Source organism: Electrophorus electricus, chromosome 13 (assembly GCF_013358815.1).
Source record: "Electrophorus electricus isolate fEleEle1 chromosome 13, fEleEle1.pri, whole genome shotgun sequence".
NCBI classification, from domain to species: domain Eukaryota; kingdom Metazoa; phylum Chordata; class Actinopteri; order Gymnotiformes; family Gymnotidae; genus Electrophorus; species Electrophorus electricus.
This window is the reverse complement of record NC_049547.1, coordinates 19,682,554-19,709,372: the sequence shown is the minus strand read 5'-3', so window position 1 is coordinate 19,709,372 and position 26,819 is coordinate 19,682,554. Positions and strand designations below refer to the sequence as shown.

At 44.2% G+C, this 26,819-nt stretch overlaps 1 protein-coding gene across 4 annotated transcripts in view; it reads right to left on the bottom strand.

Annotated features, from left to right (window-relative positions):
• ehbp1 (EH domain binding protein 1) overlaps window positions 1-26,819 on the bottom strand; it is a 119,021-nt gene that overhangs the window by 56,276 nt on the left and 35,926 nt on the right. For 3 of the 4 annotated variants that reach the window (XM_027017819.2, XM_027017815.2, XM_027017817.2), the window contains exons 8-13: window positions 24,863-24,955; window positions 23,812-23,937; window positions 21,736-22,003; window positions 19,911-20,130; window positions 4,486-4,664; window positions 2,795-2,843 (exon numbers count right to left, since the gene is read on the bottom strand). In XM_027017819.2, coding sequence (XP_026873620.2) covers window positions 2,795-2,843; window positions 4,486-4,664; window positions 19,911-20,130; window positions 21,736-22,003; window positions 23,812-23,937; window positions 24,863-24,955 — 935 coding nt within the window. The remainder of the gene's footprint in view (window positions 1-2,794; window positions 2,844-4,485; window positions 4,665-19,910; window positions 20,131-21,735; window positions 22,004-23,811; window positions 23,938-24,862; window positions 24,956-26,819) is intronic. The other variant, XM_027017818.2, reaches the window with a different exon arrangement.

The following is a 26,819-nucleotide window of genomic DNA, read 5'->3' as shown; positions in this document are numbered from 1 at the left end:
GCAGCAGTATTAGCCTACACTAACTACAGAGCAGCAGTATTAGCCTACACTAACTACAGAGCAGCAGTATTAGCCTACACTAACTACAGAGCAGCAGTATTAGCCTACACTAACATGCAGAGCAGCAATATTAGCCTACACTAATATGCAGAGCAGCAGTATTAGCCTACACTAACATGCAGAGCAGCAGTATTAGCCTACACTAACTACAGAGCAGCAGTATTAGCCTACACTAACTACAGAGCAGCAGTATTAGCCTACACTAACATGCAGAGCAGCAGTATTAGCCTACACTAACTACAGAGCAGCAGTATTAGCCTACACTAACATGCAGAGCAGCAATATTAGCCTACACTAATATGCAGAGCAGCAGTATTAGCCTACACTAACATGCAGAGCAGCAGTATTAGCCTACACTAACTACAGAGCAGCAGTATTAGCCTACACTAACTACAGAGCAGCAGTATTAGCCTACACTAACATGCAGAGCAGCAGTATTAGCCTACACTAACTACAGAGCAGCAGTATTAGCCTACACTAACATGCAGAGCAGCAGTATTAGCCTACACTAACTACAGAGCAGCAGTATTAGCCTACACTAACTACAGAGCAGCAGTATTAGCCTACACTAACTACAGAGCAGCAGTATTAGTCTACACTAACTACAGAGCAGCAGTATTAGCCTACACTAACATGCAGAGCAGCAGTATTAGCCTACACTAACATGCAGAGCAGCAGTATTAGCCTACACTAACTACAGAGCAGCAGTATTAGCCTACACTAACATGCAGAGCAGCAATATTAGCCTACACTAATATGCAGAGCAGCAGTATTAGCCTACACTAACATGCAGAGCAGCAATATTAGCCTACACTAATATGCAGAGCAGCAGTATTAGCCTACACTAACTACAGAGCAGCAGTATTAGCCTACACTAACATGCAGAGCAGCAGTATTAGCCTACACTAATATGCAGAGCAGCAGTATTAGCCTACACTAACATGCAGAGCAGCAATATTAGCCTACACTAATATGCAGAGCAGCAGTATTAGCCTACACTAACATGCAGAGCAGCAATATTAGCCTACACTAATATGCAGAGCAGCAGTATTAGCCTACACTAACTACAGAGCAGCAATATTAGCCTACACTAACTACAGAGCAGCAGTATTAGCCTACACTAACATGCAGAGCAGCAATATTAGCCTACACTAATATGCAGAGCAGCAGTATTAGCCTACACTAACTACAGAGCAGCAGTATTAGCCTACACTAACATGCAGAGCAGCAATATTAGCCTACACTAATATGCAGAGCAGCAGTATTAGCCTACACTAATATGCAGAGCAGCAGTATTAGCCTACACTAACATGCAGAGCAGCAATATTAGCCTACACTAATATGCAGAGCAGCAGTATTAGCCTACACTAACATGCAGAGCAGCAATATTAGCCTACACTAATATGCAGAGCAGCAGTATTAGCCTACACTAACTACAGAGCAGCTGAGAGAGAAAAGGAAAGAGAAACAAAATGAGAATGCCTTTGGAAAGGATGTTAAGGCCGAACGCCTTAATACACCCAGAGCAGGAGGCGAAGTGGGTAGAGGAATAGGTGCAGGTGCAGGAGTGGGTGGAGTGCGTGCAGGAATAGGTGAGAACCCAGGGCTCTTTCCCTCCACCCAAGCCCAATCCAGCTAGGGTTTGGCCCCTTGTTGTTATCACCAGGATATCTATACTCCTCTCAGTCTGACTGTGTGTGTGTGTGTGTGTGTGTGAGATTTCTTTGTTTCTGTGTGTACTCGTGTAGTTTCTCTCTCTCTCACTCTCTCTCTCTCTGTGGTTTCTCCGTCACTCTGACTGTATTTGTGTGGTTACTTTCAGTATAACTGTCTAAACTATCATCTGTCTCTGTGTGGTTATTTCTCCTTTCTGTCTGTGTGTGGTTATTTTCAGTATGTTTTCGTCTGTCCATTAGTGTGTATCTAAACTATTTGCTGTTGTTCTGGCTTTGCACTCAAGCACAGGGATTTAAAACAACACACTTGTGTAGAAACATGCACAGGAACCACGAGCCCCCGCCCCCCAAACTTCTCTCCCTCTCTCTCTATCTGTCTGTCTCCCTCTCTCGCCCTGCCTCTTTGACCCATTCTCTCTCACTCGGTGCCTATCTCAATCTCTCTCTGTGCCCCATCCGAGTTGTAACTGGCTTAGGGCTAAGCTAAACCTAAACCACAACACACACACTCTTCCAAACCCATAAATCCACAAAGAAAGAGGGAGGTGTTCTCCTGGGATTAGAATGTTTCAACATCCCATGTACCTCATCCTGTCTCAACTCTTTTACTCTTACACGGTTCTTCTCTAGAGTAATATCTCTCTGCTGTTGGGCATTTAGTTTATTCACAGTATGGTTCTGATTTTGATGCTCTTAGGATTCCCAAAAGACTTTTACTCAAACACTTACACAGTATATATAAACAAGCACACAAACAAATACACACAAGCGTGTGTGTGTATACACACAAATATATGCGCAAATGTGCACACACACAATCACAAATGCACACACACACACACACTCTTTCCATCCATGTCGGCAGGGGAGCCGCCTTCTGAAAGTGGCAATTAGAGTACTCTGGGTGGGAGTGGGTGAGAGTTAAAACAAACAACGCACCTATCAGGGAGGATTACTGACACCCACCCACCTACAATCTCTCTCTCTCTCTCTCTCTCTCTCACTCACACATATTTGTGCGTTAATGGGGAAAATGGAAGAGGTGGTACAGTTTTTACCTTTTTGTTGTTTTCTTTAATGTCTTGAGGATTCAGAGACTTGTAGTCACTGGGAGGCAGAGAGAGAGGGAGAGAAAGAGAGAATTAATGAATGAGAGAGGGAGAGACACAGGGAGACAGAAGGAGAGAGAAAGGGAGAAAGAAAGGGAGAGACACGGGGAGACAAAAGGAGAGAGAAAGGGAGAGACACAGGGAGACAAAAGGAGAGAGAAAGGGAGAGACACAGGGAGACAGTGTGTATCATATAATTTCACAGCTGCACAACCAACATAACTAATATAGAGAAAGATTACCACATACCCTCTACATTCTCTCCAATGAAACATGCAAGTAGTATTATTAATGTTATTTGACAGTGGCAAGAATAAAAGCCAAAGCAACCCGACCAAAGCTTTTAGTTTTAAAACTTTAATGTTCTCTTACTGGATTTTTAAAACTTTCTCTTACTGGTTGCTTCTCTGATTAGGGTAGGATTGTTTCACTCGTTTCTCAGTGCATGTACAGTGCTATAGCACTGTTCTTGCACCCTAAGCCTCATTGACTATTCTACAGGTCCTTTCTCTCAGGGCAGTGACTCATTGGCTATTTTACAGGTCCTCTCTGTCAAGGCTGTGAGCTCTCTGTCCCACATGGTGGTTAGGGGACACACACTGTCACTCAGCCCTGTGCCTGCTTCGTGTCCTTCTGGGGCAACTCTGCTGATCTTTGTGGTAATACGCCAGTGCAGACTCAGTGCAAATTAAAGGCAAAATTACAAACTCCAGAGAACTCTAACAGTTCTTAAATGTTTATTAAACTTTGCAACCTTTCCACTGATTTTCAGATTGATATGCTGAAATGAAAATTGTTAGCAGGAAAGACATCTGAAATCAAAGTTTCTTGTGAATCATAGACATTAATACATAAACAGTTTACAATGACCTTGTAGATGACCGATGGCATGTGCCAACTAGATGGGTGGGGGGAGGGTGAGCAGACAGAGGTGTGTGCGCTAGCTTGGCTAGTGTTTGGTCTACTTGTGTAAATGTTGTAATTAAGGAGGATTTGAGTCATGCTGATGAGAGCAGATTCACAAATGCTCACAAATTCGACAGAGGGATTAGGTTCGCCATGTCTCACAGACACACACACACACACACACACACACACACACACACACACACACACACAGGCAAACGCGTGCGCACACGCACGCACACACGCACGCACACGCTGCCTACCCCTCACACAAGAGGAGCTATGTAGATGCGCATGTGTGTGTATGGCATAGTATTGGGTGTGTGTGTGTGTGTGTGTGATGGAGAAATGTAATCCTGCTGTCACATTGATAAGTGTTTGTGAATCTGCCAAAAAATGTGTGTGCGCGAATAATAACAGTAATACAGGTAAACTGTTGGGTCGTGTAGGTAATAAACTACCAGAAGCTGTAATCAGGACCATAATCCGCTAATAAAGACCCCCTGGTAAAAATGATGAGCAACTAAACAGGAACACAGCTTGTGTGTGAAAGAATACATCTGTGTGTGTGTGTGTGTGTGTGTGTGTATGTGTGTGCACGCGCGTTTGTGAATGAGTGAGAGAAAAAGAAAGATAGCAGAAAAATGTGCAATCTTTAATATGCTTTGGCAGAAAGAAACCATTACAGCATGTTTGAAATGCATACAATAGACAAGCATGTGTGTGCAGCTCACATGAGGTCTGGTCTGAAGTGGTGGAGCAGAGCACAGAAAGCCAAGCCGTTCCTCCAGGAGGTGGTGAAGTTGGTGATCTTCACACCGCGGTAGTCCTTCGTCACTTCCCTGCACCACACCAGCAGACACTGACTCGCATTAGGCCTGACTCCCAGAACTGGACTGGGAACGGGACTGGGCTAAACACACAGACAGAGGTGGAGAGAGCGAGCGAGAGAGAGAGATTGTTCTGATTAATTTATATGGTAAAGGTTAAAGCTGCTAAAACTCTTTTGTTCTTTTTGGTCACGTTATAGTAAAACCCTTCTGCCAATGTTGTTCTAGTTTACTAATTATAACTGCACAACAAAGTTGTGGCATTAAGGAAACAATGAGGGAACCTCATGGTCATTCTCATTTTAACAAATCCTCTACAATCTCTCTTTACAACACACACACACACTCCGTATCTTGACCATCAGATGTGATGAATCTCCTTCCAATTAGCTTGTAAGCTTAGCTTTGTTAAAAGGGTCCTCTTCAAATTAGACATACACCCCCCCACACCACCCCACACTACCCCGCACTCATACACAATGCGAGTTACATGCTGTCTTTAATTAGAATGGTGCTCTGAAGCTGGGTATGACCATGCCTAATGTAAACATATTATTAATTAACACAGTGTGTTTGAAGTCTTATCGGCCTGGCTGAGGAGACGGGAATCATGTGGAAAACGGGATTCGCAAATCCCACAAATCCCGAATCAGAGAGCTCGGCCGGCCACTCTCTGGGAGACCAGCCTCGCTCCGACCTAATCCCGTTAAACAGCGAAACGCAGCGTCACGGATCTGGACTGCTCGGAATTCATATTCCACAACACACACACACACACACACACACACACACACGAGCTCACTCTTCTGCACACACAACAATGAAAGTGAAATATTCTGCAACTCTGAGACAAAACTGGAACATATACGAATGAGTTTCTCCCATCTAAATGTGAATCTAACAAAGAAAGAGGTACATCAAATCCTGAAGGAACAAATTACTCCAGCAGCCTTATCTGTGAGCATCTGCATCTGTGTGCATGTGTGTGACATGAGACACTGCTTGGGCCCCTTACACACACCTAAACACATGGTGGCCAGCATACTCAATGCTAAAGCAGAATAACAACGCCCCCGTTTGGCCAGGATCTGCTACTGCAAGCAGAGAAGCAATGTAAGGAGGCAGAAGATCAGGGCCTGGACAGGCAGACAGAATATCTCAGAGCAAGCAGCACTCTGACCAGAAGTCAGATCCCACTGGTCCACTTAACTACGTTCATCAGGACACAGCCTATAAAAACTGACCTGAGACCAGTACACAGCCTCATCTCCTTATCTGGGTTATCACAGGCCAAAGAACCTGTGTACAGCAAAGAGCATGATGATTTTATACAGAACCGGACTGGACCTCGAACCTGGAGAAGAATATTTAGCTGCACCGTTGACCCAGCAAGAGATTTTAATGTTAAAATTGCTAAAAATGCCATTGTTAGATCATAAACTCTGTGAATCAACAGTCCAGTCACAAAAATGTGCCAGAGAAAGAGCTAAATATGCATGTGCATGTTTGTGCCAGAAACGCATCAGATTTAGTCCACATAGTATGATATCAGTGTATATAATAAAAAAATGTATAGCTAAGTGAAACTGATCCACATTTAGACATCCATGCGTGTGTGCATGCATGCATGCAACTCTCCTCTCAGACTCTTGGAGTCTCTAAGCTGCCTCACTTGACTTTTGCATTTGGCACTTCAAACAGAACCTTAACCTTTCAGTCCACAACTCGCACACACCCTGACGCACAGACACGTGCATCACATTAAAAAGCACACTAGTGGAACACGTAAACCTCAGCCACACACTCTCGGAGGCGGACAGCACTGTGACAGCTCACCAGGGGGTATTTGAAAAAGACACGGGAGACAAAACAAAAGAAAAACAAGATTCTTCACAAACTTCAATTTACACAGATCTAAAGGTTAAAGTCATAACATTGGAACCTTTTTATTTTAACATGTTTCTAAACACATGAACATGGCAGATTTTGTTTTAAGAAACAAAACAAAAGGCTTCCAATTTTGCGCTCATTTAGTTGGTGTCACCACGGGTCACGTTTGCCGCCATGAATTATTGAAATTATTCTTTTAGAAAGAGAAGGGGGTGAGAGTGAGAGAGAAGAACCAGCATACTTAAGCGAAGCACACACACACACACACACACACACACACACACACACACAGATGATGTTGAGAGTAGCTGTGTAATTCTAGTGCTGTATTGACCCCACACTACAGGCCTGCTGGTGCTGTTAGAGCAGTTTAGAAGACAACAGGCATTCCAGCACAGTAAAAGTTATCAAGCTGATCTCTCAAACCCCCAAAATCTGTGCCATCTATAAAATACAAAGACGACAACGAATAGCCATTTTGGTAATTACGGCAAAACTAGTCAATCGCAGTAAAGACACAATGAAAGGCGTGCCAGGTTTATTTAAGCTGTCTAATGAGATGGATTGACAGACTGGAGGAAAGTTTCACTTCACGGCATCGTTTTTATCCTTACGTGCAATGAATTCACAATGATAAGATCCCCCCCACCCCCTTATAAACCATGTAAGACATCCTCAAACAAGCTCCACGCTGGTCTCATCCAGCCTCATCACACTGTAGTGGGAAGGGCATACATTACACTAAAGGCAGGGCAAAGCACACCCTACGCTTTGAATTTCAGGGCTTTAAAGTGCTTACGCTGTGTGCTATGGATGTTGTCAGCTCAGAAGCAATGGAGTAAGGCAAGCAAGTCTAGTTATGAGAATGACTATCATCATCATCACCATCCTCACCTAGTCATTTGTATAAATCATTCAAATCTCTAAACAATGTGCAAGTAAATAAAATCTAAAAAGCAAAGCCTGTAGTTTATATACAGTGTAACACACAGTTCCAAAATAAAGTAAAACAGCATGACTTTGTGACTTGGGCGGTTGGGTCTGTGCTGTCTGCCCACTCTAGGGTTGCTCTGAGAGTGGGCAGACAGCACAGACTCCACACCTGCCACGCTGGCAAAAAGAAACATGCAGGGACATTTCTTGTGGCGAAAGAAAAAAAAAAACAAAAAACGTACATACATACTTATCAAGCGAGATGGTGAGTCGCCCTGAGCTGTAGAGGAGTGTGTGTGTGTGTGTGTGTGTGTGTGTGTGTGTGTGTGTGTGTGTGTGTGTGTGTGTGTGTGTGTGTCGGGGGGAGGACTTGCCAGTGCTGGGTTCCTGTGCTGGCGGCAGGGATTACAGCCCCAAGTCTCCTTCCAAACATCATATAGCTTATTACAATACTAACCATATTCATCATCCAGGGCACAGTAGCCGCTCTAAATGACATGCAGCATTTCAACACGGGCCAAATAGAAAATGAGACGAAAGGAGAAAGTCATTATTAAGGATGCGTGTCAACAACACACACACACACACACACAAATCAGCAGGCAGAGAGAGGAGGGAGCAGTTAATCTGTGCACAATGACGGACATGTAAAGAAAGAGTTAAAGGGCAGCTGCACAGGGCGTTCCACAAACACACGCACACACAGACGCACGGGGGGTGGGTGCTGGGGTTCTTCCTCTCGGTTATGTCACAGTCTCCATCATATATAGGATCATAAATGTCATCACCAGTATAAATAGTAAAAATAAGAGCCAAAGGATTCAATATATAATCATTTGAATACTGAATACTATATTATTATTTTACAATTCAAACTGTTGTATTATTCTCCATTCCGAAAAAGATTTCAAACAAAGTTCCCTTCCCATCTTTTGTGTCTTCAAATGTGGAAAATAAGTGAGGAGCAAACGTGGGTTAAAAAATATAAATAGATATATTAAAAAAAAGCACATAAAATACAAATCCAAAATGCCATTCGGATTTAAATTAGCACTATGCTAAATGTTAATGTTGTGTCTCTCTGTCTCTGCCCCCGCAAGGTTGAAAGAGTAGCAGAAATGTCTACACCCGAAGGGTCTCCTGCTCTGGAAAAGTTGTAATCCACTTAAGATGCCTGCAGCTAGAATGCTTTACAGGCACGCGTGCGCACATACACACACAGCTGGAAAACACACAAGAACAGAATTTCTCACACAGTGTTTCTTTGTGGTTAAGGAACCCAAACTAGTGAAGAAGCCTGTATGTTTTTCTGCTCTACTAAAAGGTTCTGCTTTCTACTGCGTCTGTGCACTCACAACAGAAGTGTCATGAAGAAAAAAACAAACCAAACAAAACTACACTTGCTAGAACCAAGTATATTATACGCAGTGGTACAAAATGGTACATGCCTCTGAGAACACAGCTACCCCATACTAAACACTCCCCACCCAACATGCCCCTGAGAACACAGCTACCCCATACTAAACTGCACAGAGAGGAGAGAGAGGCCAGGGGTTAGTGGCACAGCTCGCACAGAGAGGAGAGAGAGGCCAGGGGTTAGTGGGAGAGACTGCACAGAGAGGAGAGAGAGGCCAGGGGTTAGTGGCACAGCTCGCACAGAGAGGAGAGAGAGGCCAGGGGTTAGTGGGAGAGACTGCACAGAGAGGAGAGAGAGGCCAGAGGTTAGTGGGAGAGACTGCACAGAGAGGAGAGAGAGGCCAAGGGTTAGTGGGAGAGACTGCACAGAGAGGAGAGAGAGGCCAGAGGTTAGTGGGAGAGACTGCACAGAGAGGAGAGAGAGGCCAGAGGTTAGTGGGAGAGACTGCACAGAGAGGAGAGAGAGGCCAGAGGTTAGTGGGAGAGACTGCACAGAGAGGAGAGAGAGGCCCGGGGTTAGTGAGAGAGACTGCACAGTGAGGAGAGAGAGACCAGGAGTTAGTGTAACAAGCCACACAGAGAGGCCCAGGAACACAGGGACAGACCCCACAGAGAAGAATTTGATCATTTATATTAAAAACTACTTTATATTAAAACCTTCAGCTCACTTACAAATGTTGTATTTGTGGAATAAACAAACCAACCAACAACCTCATTCCAGTAGTGTGTTCTTTACTGAAAGTGAAAAGCTTGGCCACACTGTCCAAAAGGCACAGTTGTGTGTGTGTGTTTTCTACCAGCAGTCCTCCATCTTCTGTTTGCACAGTTCTGCTTCACTCAAGCTCTCAATTATTTAATTGCACCTTTAATCTAAAGACTAATTTGTCTAATCTGCACCCACACGCCCATCCCTCTTAATGTTACGAGTTACTTTAGCCATGAAATTGCACAAACCGCCCTTGCAATTTTCATGCAATTCCAATCAAAAGTCCAATTATGGAAATAAGAGTTCGAGTGGAACATTAAGAGGGAGACAAAAAGGGCCAGGAGTGTAAAAGCATTCATGTGGAGGACAGGTGCACATTAACATACAGGGCAGGGCATTAACATACACCCCAGTGGTGTAATGGTGTACAAGCTCCCTGTGCCTCTCGGAGACAGAGCTGCATGCCAGCAAAGCCTCCGAACCCGCCACAGCAACCTGACTCAAGCTAACAGAGGGGAGGGGAGGGGAGGGGAGGAGGTCTACCACCGTCCAGAGGGAGAGAGAGGGTAGGGAGATTACCGTTCTGGCCAAGACGATCAGTTAAAAAAATTAACTATGTCAGGAAACAAAAGATATGGCACGATTTATGTATCTTATGGATCTCTTATGTAGCTCAGCTTTGAGTTTCATCATTTTCACAACATGAATATACAGTACAGCATAATATAAACAGCTCTGAAACTGGTTCAATATACTGGTTAATAACTCAAGACCAGATGGGCAAGCCTGCTTCCCAGGCCTCTCTGTACAGTTTCTCCCAGTCTTCCGACAATTCCCGTGCCTCTGCTCCTACTCCTCAGAGAAAGGATCACAGACCGATGAGCTGGGTGAAAACCCTCACTCTATATTTGTTTTGTTTTTCTTTTATTCGTCATTACCCACTTTGTTTTGGTCCTGGAATTAGTTATGGTCAGTTCCCACCTGCTACCTGTTTCTCCACTACTGTATGATACCGGCACTTAAGGCTCATTGTCAACACACACGCTCCAGCATTTAGCGGTGTAAAACATTCCATTTCTAAAATATTTCCTCCTACATGTAAAGGTGCAATAGACCCTGCCGGTGTCTGGACAAACCCAGAGAGTCAAAACAGGACCATGACCAAACACTGTACATTAACATCCGTACACAGGAGAATAAACCAGCCTCTATACTCATACCTGCACAGAGGGGAATAAACCAGCCCGTACACTCACACCTGCACAGAGGGGAATAAACCAGTCTCTACACTCACACCTGCACAGAGGGGAATAAACCAGCCTCTAAACTCACACCTGCACAGAGGGGAATAAACCAGCCTGTACACTCACACCGGCACACAGCAGGTGTAATAAACCAGCCTGTACACTCACACCGGCACACAGCAGGTGTAATAAACCAGCCTCTACACTCACACCGGCACACAGGGGCATAAACCAGCCTGTACACTCACACCGGCACACAGGGGCATAAACCAGCCTGTACACTCACACCGGCACACAGGGGCATAAACCAGCCTCTACACTCACACCGGCACACAGGGGCATAAACCAGCCTGTACACTCACACCTGCACACAGGGGCATAAACCAGCCTCTACACTCACACCGGCACACAGCAGGTGTAATAAACCAGCCTCTACACTCACACCTGCACACAGGGGAATAAACCAGCCTCTAAACTCACACCGGCACACAGGGGAATAAACCAGCCTCTAAACTCACACCGGCACACAGGGGAATAAACCAGCCCGTACACTCACACCTGCACACAGGGGAATAAACCAGCCTCTACACTCACACCTGCACACAGGGGCATAAACCAGCCTCTACACTCACACCGGCACACAGGGGCATAAACCAGCCTGTACACTCACACCTGCACACAGGAGCATAAACCAGCCTCTACACTCACACCGGCACACAGCAGGTGTAATAAACCAGCCTCTACACTCACACCGGCACACAGGGGAATAAACCAGCCTCTAAACTCACACCGGCACACAGGGGCATAAACCAGCCTGTACACTCACACCTGCACACAGGGGCATAAACCAGCCTCTACACTCACACCGGCACACAGGGGAATAAACCAGCCTCTACACTCACACCGGCACACAGGGGCATAAACCAGCCTGTACACTCACACCTGCACACAGGGGCATAAACCAGCCTCTACACTCACACCGGCACACAGCAGGTGTAATAAACCAGCCTCTACACTCACACCGGCACACAGGGGCATAAACCAGCCTGTACACTCACACCTGCACACAGGGGCATAAACCAGCCTCTACACTCACACCGGCACACAGCAGGTGTAATAAACCAGCCTCTACACTCACACCGGCACACAGGGGCATAAACCAGCCTCTACACTCACACCGGCACACAGGGGCATAAACCAGCCTGTACACAGCAGGTGTAATAAACCAGCATACATGTTTAAAAACACTTGAATACTGGAATGTGGGGAAGTGATACAGCTGTTTCAGAAACTTCGCACCAGTGCCAACAATGTAGGCACTTCACTGCAGACAACATGCAGCTCACTGAGCATGTGCAGACGAAGAGAGGCAAAGCAGGACCCCTTCCTAAACCAATATACACCTGATCTGTTTAGAACAACAACCCACAACAAACAAACTAGGAGATTAGCCATCAGTGCTGATATCATCAGCACTCATTAATGAATCAGGACCCCTCTGAAAAACTCTGGGGGGGGGGGGTGTGCAAAGAAGAGAGTTAGAGAGTGCAAAAGGCAGGTGGGAAGATTGAAAGGAAATGAAAGAAAGATTAAGAAAAAGTGAGAATAAGAGGGAGGGAGAGATAGAGAGAGGGAGAAAGAGGAAAGGATGGAGAGATCTTAAGTAGAGGTATGAACTGTCGGATCACTGTCCGTAGTGACGTGGACTCATTAACAGATCAGACAGCTGATAAGCAAAAGCAATTAAAATGAAAATAATTACAAAGTCACCCTTTACTCTGTGTGTGTGTGTGTGTATGTGTGTGTGTGTGTGTGTGTGTGTGTGGTGTGCGTGCGTGTGCTTGTGTGTGTAGGCAGGGGTGAACAAACTACACCCTCATCAACTGAATGGCCAAAGAGTTTGTAGCCCCGATCAATTGCTTTAAGAAAGAAAGCATTACGCCATTAAAATTAGTCTGCAGAGTTGTGGGATAAAGGTGGTAAAAGCCACGACAATGAGGAAGGCTGACTCCTCCCAACACTTCCCAAAACTGCAATCAAGTTATAGTACTGTTACTTGAAAAATATACTCAACTAGAAGTAAGAAGTAGTCATTTAAATGATTACTTATGTATAATTAACAAAAGCTAACAGGGTGGGGCAGGGGAACGTGGGCAGAGAGAGAGTGCAAAAGGCTTGAAAGGAAAAGGAAAAATATTAAGAAAGAGTGAAAGTGAACGAGGGAAGGAGAGACAGAGAGGGAATAGAGTTACTTCATTGCTTTTTTTTTTTTTTTTTTTAATAACATTGGCCACAAAACTTTTATTTTGCTTTGTCCTACAAAGTCAAATATGTGGACCTTATAGTGTTATACATTGAATACGAATCTGTTCAAATACCCTGGATGTACGGTGGCCAGGAAGACCAGGCAGACCCAGTATATCCAAAATCACAACACATGCGCTACATTTCAGAAAAAAAAGGTGCAAATCCAGCCACTTCTCAGAAATTCTATAACGCAGCCTTGCGGAGGGCAACCTTGCTTGCCCATTTGTTGTTTATGATGTTGATCTACTTCCTGTTATCCATTTGGCTAACTTGATCCAGCAAAGCAGTGCCACTCATACTTGAGATCATGGAGTTCAATAAACACAAAAAAAATTATTTTTTTAAATTCAATTTTTTTTTTTAACAATGTTATATTCATCAGTGTTCCTCCTGTTACAATGTAAAAGTACATTAAGAGTAAGAGTAAAGAGACAGAAACATACACACAGACCGGACAAGTAGAAACAAAAAGGTTTCCAGCATATTCCCCAAGCAATGTAACATCTTTAACTATGAATTCAGGAACCATCTTTAGGATGTACAGCCACCAGTAAGGGACCCTGAGGCCTTCATTGTCACTCTACTGCAGACCTGCACGCCCGCATTCAGTATACAGGTGCAGCACGGTCACATCTCAGAAAGGCGAAACACAACGGATAACTGAAAAACCACTCAAGGCACTTAAACTCAACAATGGTGAATGTCAAACACTTTAGACTGCAGCAGTGAGAGGGACTACTTAAAGTGGTGGTTGACATTAATAGGGGGGGGGGGGAGAGAGAGAGAGAGAGAGAGACAGAGAGAGATCTATTCCATACAGTATGGTACACTTGGAGAAGGCACACCTGGTGGACCAGCACAATAGAAGAATACTGAATTCACACACACAGTGTGTGAGTTAGGGCTGATTTGAACAGGGCCTTGATTCTAAGCGGAGGTTTATCTGAGTTCGCCTTTCCGCCTGTCATCTGATGATGAAATGCATTTTGGCAGGAGTTAATCTGTCCAAAAAATAGCAAAAGGGTTTAAACGTGGGGCGTGGGGGTGTAAAGAATGTGAGTGTGTGCGCTGCTGGCTGAAAGGGCAGTTATTGATGAGTGGGCTGGTTACTAGGTGGGGGTGGTGGCTAGACATGGAGTGAGGTTTGCCCCGGTTTGGGGTGGTTTAGGGCCACACACCTGCAGGAGAGGATCAGTGGAGATTAATCTAGAGTTACACACACACACACACACACACACACACACACACACACACACACACACTTTCTTCATATCCAACATGCGCACACATACACAAACACCAAAACATGCAGGATCAGGAGATTTCACTACTTATCTGCTGACATAAACATGAGCTTTACACTCTAACCACCCTCTCTCCTTGTCTCCATCTCTCTCCATTGCCCTTCTGTCGCAGAGCAATTCCTGGTGGATGAGACTAAGGGCTTACTAAAGGGAGATTACTGAGTGCTTTGTAACGTGTGTGGCAGACAACATGGGTATTGGAACGTTTTTCAAGTGCTTAACTCATGAACACCCCCCACCACACACACGTGCACATGCCCATGCGCACACTTTGAAGGTGAAGATAAATCAGAGCAGTATTAATGCAACCATTACAGAACACACACGCAGACACAAATCCACAGCCACACCCACAAAGACCTTGTAATTTTGTTTACTGTGATGAAGACTGGGTCAGAACTTTATTGGTGATAGGCCTCATTAGTGGATCTGCAATAGACTCTCGGTGGTGGCCAGATGGAGGTGGGTCTAGTTAGTACAAGCCAACCTAAGGCATCTGGAAAAGAACTCCACCCAACAAACCAACCAGTGCCCGATATGAACCTACCACGTTCTGATACACACCAACCAGGCCTGATACCAACCAACAAATGAACAACTAACCTCTGAGCCACAATCTCTGCTAATACTACGAAGTGACTTCATAGCTTTATATGACCAGTGACATTTTAAATATTCTCAAGTGCGCAAACACACACACACTCACACACACACATACCCTAGTGCACAAACAGGCCAATCCATGCATGTACATACAGACATCTTTTATAGGTGATGTTGGGTCCACTCCCAGTGCTCTCTGACCACGTGAAAGGGCCCTCGTGGACACTCTCACACCCACGCCCGCTTCCCCCAATGCTCCCCAGCAAACGATTCAAACTTTTTGTTTAAATCTCATCAAACGTAGAGATACCAGAGATAAGAACTCAAAAGACTCTCCTTGAGGGGGGAGGGGGAGAGGGAGACCCTTCAGGACCTCCAGTCTAAGTCTTATAAGCATCTCAGGTTCTCTGCAAAATCAGCATGCTGTCCAAGACAGAAGACTCAAGTGTGTATAGGGGGTGTTGAGCAGGCCAGGCTCTCCTCTAGAGGATTATTCTGATAGGGTTTCACAGATTATGGGCCGGTTTTGGGGTCTTACTGCCTCTCCGTCAGTGAGTCTCTGTGGCCCTGGAGCTCATGGGCCCTGCCAGGGACAGAATGCCTCTGTCTGGCCCCCGTAACAGAGCCAAGAGTTGGGTAGGACGAGCTCACATCCCCACCCCCACTGGCTGGGGGACAACCACAGGCCATCTGACTGTGACAGAGAAGATGAAGAGAGGAATCAGATCTTGAAGGAAACGGTATAACCTCATGAGTCCCAAACAACACTGATGTGTTTGATTTGCATTTTCTGCTACTTATCCTAACAATCTGTAACCAGTAGCCCTTAAAAGTATGGAAACTTAGTATGACTTATTATGTAGTAATAAACGGCAATTGTTTTATCAGAAAATTACAGATGATAACATGGTGCACTACCCATGTACCCATGCCTGCTACGATTGTCTAATACACTTCCAACATCAACATTGTCGAACAAAATATTTGATGTTATGGCTAGCCTGTACAGGTACAGATACAGAAGGTGCAATATCAAGGTCATGGGCTCAATTCCCAGGGAGTACAAACACAAGCCCCCCCTCACCAACTGGCACATCAGCGTGAATACCTCCATGAAATTGCAAAACAGAGTGAACACCCCGTGTAACTAGCACACTACAGTGAACTTGGTGTTCTATAGTGTAAACAAAACACACATGAGATTTTAATTTATGAGCACATGTGCAACAAAAGATTTTGACTTGAGTAGTCTACAGTTTTTACAGAGTATTCATTAAGCAGAATACAAACGTGTTCAGCAGTGCACGGAACTGGAAAAATCAGACGATGCTATTTTGGCAGGGCACGATGAGAAAATCAGCCTACTCAGCCCATTCCACAATGCACATATCAAGTAACATATCTAAATACCTGCTAAATAACAGCTTATGTGCAAAATCACAAACCAAACAGGTGTAGCTCACCTTTTTAGAAAAGTATGAACTTTCTTAGCATGTTTTATGTGATGCGCATTATGTGTATGCTATTCTAACTGAGGTTTTGCCTTTTGTTTTAACTAAATCCTTTTAAAAAGGTTTTAGTTTCTCTGCAAACTCCCTGGCAGGCTAGCTAGCCTCTTAAGGCTGCATCTTCTTTGCTCACGTTTGTTGTTGGCACCTAAATGTTAGTTTGCCTGTACAACACACCTTGCTAGCTGAGAATGTCAGCTAGCTAAACAAGGGCAACATGACAGTCTTAATGTTGAGCAGGCTCTGAGAGGTGCTATGGGAGTCTTATTTTTAAAAAAAACAAAACAAAACAAAAAAAAAACAGTTTACGACACAGTTTAAGAAACCTTATGTAGAAGGACACAAATGTAAACTGTAAACTGTAAATAGTTTTTAGATAAGTGAATGAATCATCATTATGCTCTCTGACTGATTGGAGTAGTAAAGGAAATAATAATTCTAAAAATTCTTTGTACTCATATTTTTATTTGTGCTCCTGTTTACTTCAAATCAGGAGCACAAGTCCTCCTTGGGGTTAAAAACAAACACACATGCAGAGTGAAAACCCCCTGTAATGAAGGCTGAGGGCAGCAACCATACTCGGGTCTCAAACCCGGGTCCTACAAGTGTCAAACGCGTGCCCCGACCAACGGACCAAAGACCAAGCTCTAAGGCACAACAGCCAGAGCACCAGCACACCAGCGTGAACACCCCCCCCCACCCCCAATCTGTGCCACAACTGTGTTTACAGTAGGCTAGCTCTAATATTACCACACATTCCCTGGAAAAGTAGCCTCATTTTTACAGATATACAATATCATTTATTCAACCATTTGAAGGATTTACACACACACACACACACACACACACACGCACACCCACACACACACACACACATTGCTTCTGTTATATCCCCCCAAAACGACAGTATCAAGTCGCTCGCTGCTGAAACACTCTGGGTGTCAAAAACCAGTAGCCTTCACAAGACCCTAATTAACAAAGACTGCTGCCTTCTGCGAACTCAATTAAATAATGTTAATTCAGTTTAATTTCAATTACATTCAGTGAGTAAGGATGAGAGAAAAAAGTGCGAGAGAGAAAAGAGAGAAACAAAGAATTGTAATCATAGAGTTCAACGTCTCTGTTTCTCTCCCTCTCACACTCTTGCTGTGTCCTCTCCAGTCCTGAACGAGGTAATTTAATTTAGGCCTGATTAGTTTTAATGACTCTAGAAACAACACTTCCTTTTTTTAAATACAGAAGTAGCCGGAAGGCGGCGAGGTTGTGGCACGTTCTATACCATCAACTGAGAGAACGAGATCAACAGAGAGTGGAGGAAGAGAGTGAAAGAGAGAGAAAAGTGTATGCAAGAGTGAAACTGTGACAAGTTCTTCAAATCCTCAAGCTTTTCTTAGTCCCCACTCAGACAGAATTTTTATTTGGCGGGGGGAGGCGGCTTTGAGAGATCGTATGCAGATCTAGCGGCGTGCACTGTAACGATGAAGCCCTTTCCTTTAGATTAACACCCAAAACATACTGGAAGTTAGGAAGCATGAACAGCCACAAATCCTCCCATCAGAACGGGGGGAGTGAGACAGACACAGACAGAAAAACAGACACAGCGACATAGACAGGCACAGTCAGTCAAACAGACACAGAAAGAGAGAAAGCAAGTGTGCAGGAGGGGTGAAATCGATTCACCGGCAAAGAGAAGGAAGAGAAGATGGAACATGCGCGTCAGAGAGACAGAGGCAGAGGAGACAGCACTCTGGTGAATCAGAGCGTCCCTCCACCTCCCTTTCTCTGTCTTTCAGTGCCTGAGAAAGGCACATCTTCCCCTCCTTTGTTCATTTACATTAATCCCCACAGCTGGCCTGCACAGATACACAGCTCCTCTGCCCTCCCAGAGCTACACATGCACAAGAGCACAAACAAACCGATGCCAGCAAACGAATATCAAGCACAGTTATTCAGAGCTGCAGAACACCCGCCGCCCCCAGCCCCAAACAAAACAAGCAAAAACCCTGAGAAACAAAACATAAATAATAACAGCTATTTTATGTGAGGGCGAGGTATACCCTTTCTCTGAGGTAAAGTAAGCGAGAAGCGCATGCGCGTGCACACGCATGCATCCGCGTGCACACGCATGCATCCGCATAAGTGCACACACATACACAGTCCTTACAAAAGTACAACGCAGAACCCAATCTGAGAGGTCAATCTGGTTTGCATGCGTGTGAAATCAGGATAAGTACAAGAGCCTGACTGTTAATCTGTAACAGGTGTGAGTTGTAGACAGGACCAGAACCAGGTCAACATGGCACCGTACAGGAAAGAAAAGTATTCTCTGGGTCACTCCAACCTGTGCTGCACCTTCAACGGTTCCTTTTCATTAGTTTGGAAATTGATATCGTTCTTAATTTACGTGGAAGGTCTCTGGGAGCGTGTGCTCACACGTATGCATGCCTGCAGGCGTATGCTTATGTACTTGTACTTCTGTGCGTGCGCGTCTTTGTGCGAGTATTCGTGAAATTCCTTCCAGCTGCTGCCACACAACCGACAGACATGCAGTGTTTTTAGGCTCTGCAATATCATCCTTTCATACACAGTCAGTCTTACAGAATGCGCACGCGTGCGGGTGTGTGTACACTGCACTGCTCCGAATGTGTGTTAATCCTGTTTGACTTAAGTCATGCTAAGGTCATTCACACTTTACACAAATACAGAGAAATGGCCTTAGAGCCTGAGAATACGCACAAACACACCCATAATCCACACAACAGGGAGAGGAGTCACCAACGGAGTGCGAGCGCCCGCGTGTACACTTACAAAATTCCTTTGTGTGAGCATTTTATAATGAATTATTCTTTTTATTTCTAAATCTACGGGAGAGGAGAGAAAGAGAGTAGAGGGGAGGAGAAGATGAAAAGAGGAGAGAGGAGGAGAGACGAGAAGAGCAATGAGAGAGATCTTAGAAGGGAAGTGATGAAAAAAGAACGGTGGAGAAAGATGGATGAGAGACGGAGAAATCCACACAGACTTAAAAATGGCACAAAATGGAGAAATAGTGCAGGAAGAAAGAGGAGACGCGTTGAGTGACGCTAGATCCCGTGTGCAAGTCAGGATGCACTCTGTCTGAAGGTCCAGCACACGTTTAGGAACATGGGCATTTCCCCTGCCTGCCGATGCAGGGCTGCTCTGACCTGATTTTGCCTCTCACATACCCTGAGGTGGAGGAAACGAGGCTCAACCCGTCCAGTACAGGTGGGGGAGAGCTAAGAACTCAGCTAGCCAGTGGAGTTAGGCACATCTATTACTAAAGGATAGTGGTGTTTCGTAGGATTTAGACAGATTTTTTTTTCCCCCTCCTCAATGAAAGACTCAACAAATATCATTTTTATTTAAGAACGCTGAAAGGGTTTGATGTCAGGGCCCTTACCTTAGGTGAGGAAGAGGCCAGCTCTCTCACTGCCAGAGCGGGTGCAGGCGTGGGACCGGCCGGCGCTTTCTCGGCGACAGCTGGTCTTTGGGTGCTGGGGGCTATGAGGCTGGCTGGGGTAACTGAGGTGGTAGCAGGGGGAAGAGGTGCACGGCGTTTGGGATTCCTGGATGTGGAGAGGGCTGGACTGCCAGGCTTGGGCTCGTAGAATGGGTTCGACCTTAGAGAGGAGAGAAGCAGAGATGCAACAATCAGTGAAACATAACGTAAGAATAAAGAAGTTTCTCTGGGGGCAAAGTTATTATCACCAGAAGAAGCACAGTCATGATTATCAAATATGTGCAAGTCACACTGCCTGATTCTGTAATTGTAAAATGCATATAAATATCTCAGTTTGAGCACAACTCATTCACACATGCACACAGACAGAATTGTGAACGAATATACTATTATCTATGACAAAACAAATGACCATAAAAAGCAGAACTGACAGGTGGAATTAATCCATTTTCATCTGCAATTGGCGAAATGTTAAAAAGCTCAATAAACATAACTCCTCTCTCACAGCTGTCTTAATTAGTGACACATCACTTCAGACAATAGGAAATCCACTCTATGTCTCACCATAGAATGAGTGTGTGTTTCAGTGTGTGTGGGAGTTTTAAGGCTTTCAGTTTAAGGTAAAGGCACATCAGGGTGCAAGCACGATGCAATAAAACGCTCTGCTGAGCTCCAGAGGAATCAGATGCTGCAGAGGTCACACCTTGTGAACTCTGACCTCTGACCCAAGCAATACGTTCACTGACAGGCAGACAAGCATGTTCCACTGGCATCAATACCCACCGCTGTGTAACGACCCATCACTCAGAACACACGCAAAGACGCGCGTGCGTGCGCGTAGGGGAGAAGTGGAAAGAGAACATACACCGCTATGTCTTATTGAATGTGTGTGAAACAAGTGTGAAAAGCCCAGTCAAAACACAGTGGTGGGAAGACAGGAGGTCCGGAGAATTAACCACCTCAATAGCCGCAACAACCCTGCACACACTCTGGCCAGAATGGATTTTAATGACAGACTGTCTGAGTTACAGCGATTTTAAAGAGGCAGAATAAGGGAAAGTGAAAAGGGGGTGGGGGGGAACTTGGTACTTAGTCAAAATTTTAGGTTTTTAAAATGATCATTTTTAAAGGCATTTTTGGAAGACAATTTTTTTTTATAACTCGTGAAAGGTTTTAAAAGCGTTTTATTGGTTGAATACTATATACACTGCACTCTGTGTATTTAGCAACATATTCTATTAGCGAAATGCGTAAAACTGTATTGAGAACACAATGAGCCTAACGTTTTTAGATACAAACTAGATGTCATTAGTTCATATTACTAGAGTCACCGTTTACCGCGGTTACTGTTTGGCAGTTTTGTTAGCTTGCTTGCTAACCTAACTAACCTAGTTAAAGCCAAAGCCAGCAGAGTCACTTAACCTATAGTCGTACACACTCATTTTCCAATAATACTGAATAAAATGCTGAAATCCCTAATAATTCTACCTTTCCCCCCAATCTAAGCATCAATGGCTTCATATGGTGTTTATGATTTGGTACTCAACATCTGCGAGTGGCATTAACTAACCGATGTAACCTAGCGTTAGTTAACCTCGGGTACGAGCCAGCATTAACGAACGTGGCAAATTAGCCCAATAATCCGCATCAAACGGCTCTCAACGGCTGTGTCACATAGGTGCCGGGTGTTTCAACAGCTTTAATCTCATGCCTCACTAACTCACACACAGTCTCTCACAGACTCCTCCATATTCCTGGGACTCACTCATCCAGCTCCTCCTCAGTCTTGCTGCTGTCTGCGTACAGGTATTTGCTCATGTCCACTGGTCGTACAGTCTTCTTCATGCTATCTCTAGGGGGCGACCTTTCTGTCTGGGCCTCAGGCTCTGGCTCCGGCTCGTCAAACGGGTTTTTGTACTCAGGCAGGTCCAGGTCCGTGTTCTGGTCAGGATCGATCTCATCGAACGGGTTGAATGCTTTTGAAGACTCATCATCCTTTAAAGTTGACTGTAGAAGGGGCTGAGCGGCCGCTTCTGCACACAGAACCCACAAGGTTAGAGTCGTCCTCAGACAGAATTCAGCTTCTCACTAATACAATACACTCTCTCTCTCTCTCTATATATATATATATATACATATGTGTGTGTGTGTGTGTGCGTGCGTGCATGTGTACACGCACAGGCACACGTGCTTTTATACCACAGTTGCACTCAAAATTATTTCATCTCCCACAGGACTGAAAGACTGAAATCCAAGTTTTTCTGAAGGCACACTATTTTTAAATGACCTGCATATCAGTTTCCTATTCAAGGTGAGCTATTCAAAGCGGCAGTAAAAATGTATGTTGTCATAAATGTTTTGAGTAAAATGATATATTCTTAATACAGCCAGATCATAATTATTCAACAATGATGAAAAGACTTCTAATTTGTGCTAAAACACAGTCTAATTTATGGGGAACTCCACGATAACAATTACCTTCAGCTGTGATGGGATACATAAATTCTACCCCTAAATAAGTTCAATCTCAACAGAAAACATCATAAAGAAAAGGGAGCTCTCCCGAAAGCTAAGAGGAGAAGTGATTTTATTACACCAGGTTGCAACAAGAGAAGTAAGGTCCTACACAGATGGTAGCAAACCTTTCTGGTCACGGATGAAAACGCTAAATTTCACCATCATTCACAGATTTGAAGAGGGGGAAAAAAAAGGAAAAATCTCTCTCCCAAAAGCCTGCAGGATGACCTGCTGAGGACAGGAGCAGAAGTATTGGTGAACACTAGATGAACACTTCACACGCATGGACCACATGCCCTCGCATCCTATCTCCCCAACACTACACCAAGCAGAAAAAAGTAGATTTGAAAATGCAGGGAGGAATTTTCACAGGCCTGTGGAGTGCTGACAGGTTTATGGCGTTTTGACACTAAATTGGAATTGTTTGGACCCATGGGTCAGCTGTGGTCTTGTCAAAGAAAGGCAAGAACCTCATACCCACAGTCAATCACAGACGTGCATCTGTCCTGCTTGGAATGTTTTGCTGCAGGACCTGGCAGTCTTGACCATGTGACTGGATACTTTGAAGTAGCAGTGATTCCAAGCATACATCCAAGGGGACCAAAGCAGGGTTCAGGGATCAGTCCTGGAATGTCCTTGAGTGGCCATCTCAGTCGCTCAGACTTAAATCCCATTCAAAATCTTTGGTGGGATTTAAAGAAAGCTGTGTTGGCAAGGAAACCAAAGAATGTTCATGAGCTTGGCACATCTGCATGTTGAATGTTGAAAGGGCCCTACAGATGTCAGATACTTGACTTTGGGGTTTGTAGAATGATTTTTTTTGTTTGAAGAATTAGTAGTAAACTCAGCTTCACATTCTTAAAATTGCTTGAACTTATAGCAAGAAACTTTCTTTGAGTATTTACTGAAGCCTGGATATATTTTCTTTATGTAACCAGACTGCTTTGCATTTTGAGAGGTTTGAATAAGCTTGAATGCAACTGTACCTACACCCCCACAAATCTGTGACTCTGAAAGGCATAATGACTTAATGCATTCAGATTCTGACTAATATATAATTGCACATTTATAATTACACAAATAGTGATGCGCGCACACACACACACACACAGTCACCCCCCCCCACGCTCCGCACACAGTCAGAAAACATAGTAAAAAACCTCCACAGCTCAAGACTCCAAGCACTCCTGTTATGTATAGACCATGTAAGTCTACACCAGGACTTGTCATGTAGGTAAATTCAGTCATTACATCCTCATGAGGTCAAACAGCCTCCACTGTTTCTGAGACACAGGGGAGTGGGAGGTCAAAGGTGAGAATTTACCTTCCTCATCAGGGTCACCGAAGGGGTTGAGGTCCACGGGGTCATCGGGCTCCTCAAATGGGTTAGAGCTGGAGGTGATGTGACCTGGGTCCGCCTCTTCCAACAGGTTCAGCTTATGGATGAACTCTGAGCCAGCCAAACGGAACCAGAACCCGATCATAGAACACGAGAGAGGAGGGAAGGGGAACCACATGTGCATACACACACACACACACACACACACACACACACACACACACACACACACACAGACACACACACACAGACACACAGACACACACACACACACACACACACACACACACAAACTCCAAAGTTACTATGTTTCTACATGTAATAAGGAAAAAACATGTAATGATATGATACTTTTCTGCAATACACACCAAACATATATTTAAAACAAAAATTGAAAAAAAAAGTTAAAACAACAAAATGCATTAAAAATGTGCATAGCAATGAAGCAATATGTAGCCATAGCAACAAAAAAATGTTAAAAAAATATAAAGGCATTTTGGAGTGAACCGTTCTGTGTGAACATCCACAGATTTCAGCAGGAAGACAATAGGAGTCATTGTGGATTCCCTTTGGCCCTGAACGGCACCAAAAGCTTTGCAGGTTCAATCCCCATTCCTCTCCTTTATGTCAACCCTGTGCAGATATGGAATAGGCCAGACTGAAAGGAGAGTGAATTTGACCGAGCTGGGCAGACCCAGTGCCTGGGGGGGGGGGGGGGGGGGGGGGGGGTGTCCTGGTGTTGCAGTATATGGAGTTGTGGAGACCTGGTTCACTACAAAACTGCAGGAAAGGAGACTGAAAATAAAACAGCAGGGCAAAATATGATTTGTGAAATGAAAGGCAATACAGACAAAATCACTTTACATGTATTTGAGTCACGCTACACGTCATAATGATATAGGTGGATGGAACGTACACATACACACACTTACACTTACAACACACATGGGGGAAGAGGAGCGCTAGAGAGAGCGCGCGAGCGAGACAGCGTGTGAGAACAGTGAATGAGTGAAAGGGTTAGTTAAAAGCTGGAGACCTGCAGAGGTACAGGCTGTTGTGAGCGTGTGATCTGCGCAGTCATCTGGATCTCCATCTACACTGCTGAGGGCATTTAACTGCCTGACTATCTCTGCAAACAGAGCAGTCAGGCCATACAACAAAGCAGATCAATAAAGGCACAAACACACATACACATATCATATATGCACAACACACAATCTCAGCATACGTGCAGAACATACACATACACACACACAGATATGTAGCATATGTGTGTAACACACCCTCCCACAAATCCAACCCCACATCCACACCAACAACACTTCCCGCATCAGGCTACAGATGTAGTCTCAGATACGGAAAGATGTGCAACTATAATAAATTGATGTATAATATATAAATGATTACATTTAACATGAATTAAATTAACCCTGTTTGCACAGAGGAAGGTGGGCAGCATCGCTATGGAGGGAGACTGAGAAAGACCCCTCACAGTGGAGATACCATGAATAAACAAATCAACCATTTCTATAGGCATCTCTCTTTCTCACACACACACACACACACACACACACATACGCGCGCACACACACCATGGAATATGGAGGATTAATGTCAAGGATACATGAGGACAGAGGGGGGGGATTATACCAAACAAGGCATCTCTCACACAAAGACGCGTGCACGCGCGCACACACACACACCCCTCAGAAATGGTAATAGTCATCAACCATAAACGTACATCAAAATTCTCGCACACCGTCGTTTCTTTTTCTCTTTTGACACAGACGCACACACCTTCGCAGTCAGTCTCTCTCTTGCTACACACAGACAGACAGACACATTCACTCACGTACACACACGGCTACAGTGTTTCTTAAAGGACAAAGAAACAAAAGGTGTCATAAGCAGTAATTTAGCGTTACAAGCAAAAACATGCATCTCAAACCCAACCAGGCCTGCAGTAATATGTTCAAACAAGCACAATAACAACCATAAAGTAACAGTCATACAGACACGGTTATACAGTTACAATTATAGGTCGACCGATATGTTTCTTGAGGGCTGATACCAATACTGATTATTAGGAATCAAAGACACTGATAATATTTCTATATTTGGGGAAAATATTCATTTACTATAAATTTAACATTTGTAGTATTACAAATTACAAGAATGCAACTCACAACTCTCATTAAATGACCACTTATTAAGTATTTTTAAAAATGCTTTGAGATTTAGACAGAGTAAGTTCTTAAAACAGTTTAACCTTTAAATAGATCAAATTAAACAACAAAAAGCTCTCTTAAAATAACAACAATGGCTTTGCAAATCACAACAATCCCCAAACTCTATAAACAGATCCTCAATACATAAATCTGCATACATTTGGTAAAACGAAAAATCCAGTAAAATGAGAAATAAATCTCTAGTATTCTCCTCTGTATTCCCAATTAAGTAACACCAACTTGTGGAGTATAAAGTGCTCACCACTGCAATTCTGGTGTAAAATGGGCTTCAGGCACACATATTCCAAACACTGAAGTATTAGTATGTGTCTATACACCGTGTTCACTCCCATGTGCAGAAACCTCACACTCGTAAAGAAACGTGATGTTTCAGGCAGGGTTCATACTGCACGCATGGGCCAGGTTTGTTTGGCTAGAGTGTAATTGTGTATCGGAACAAAAACGTATATGACAGTTATCATCTCAAGGTGTGTGTGCGTGAACAAACGTGAACAACAGGTGGTCTGCATTTCTAGCCGTCAAATAGCACTGTGCGTGGGACAGAAACCAGCTGCATTAGATATGCGCATACATTTAAAAAAAAACTGCTTAAAAAATGCTTTAATAGACAACGGAAAAAGTTTAAGAATGCTGGCTCTGCTTATCGGTGGAATTAGTGGTCGGCCCCTAGTAACACTCATACAGTATGTGACACGGTGACAAACAGTGAGCAGCAGCCATACAGTAACACACAGCAAGTCACAT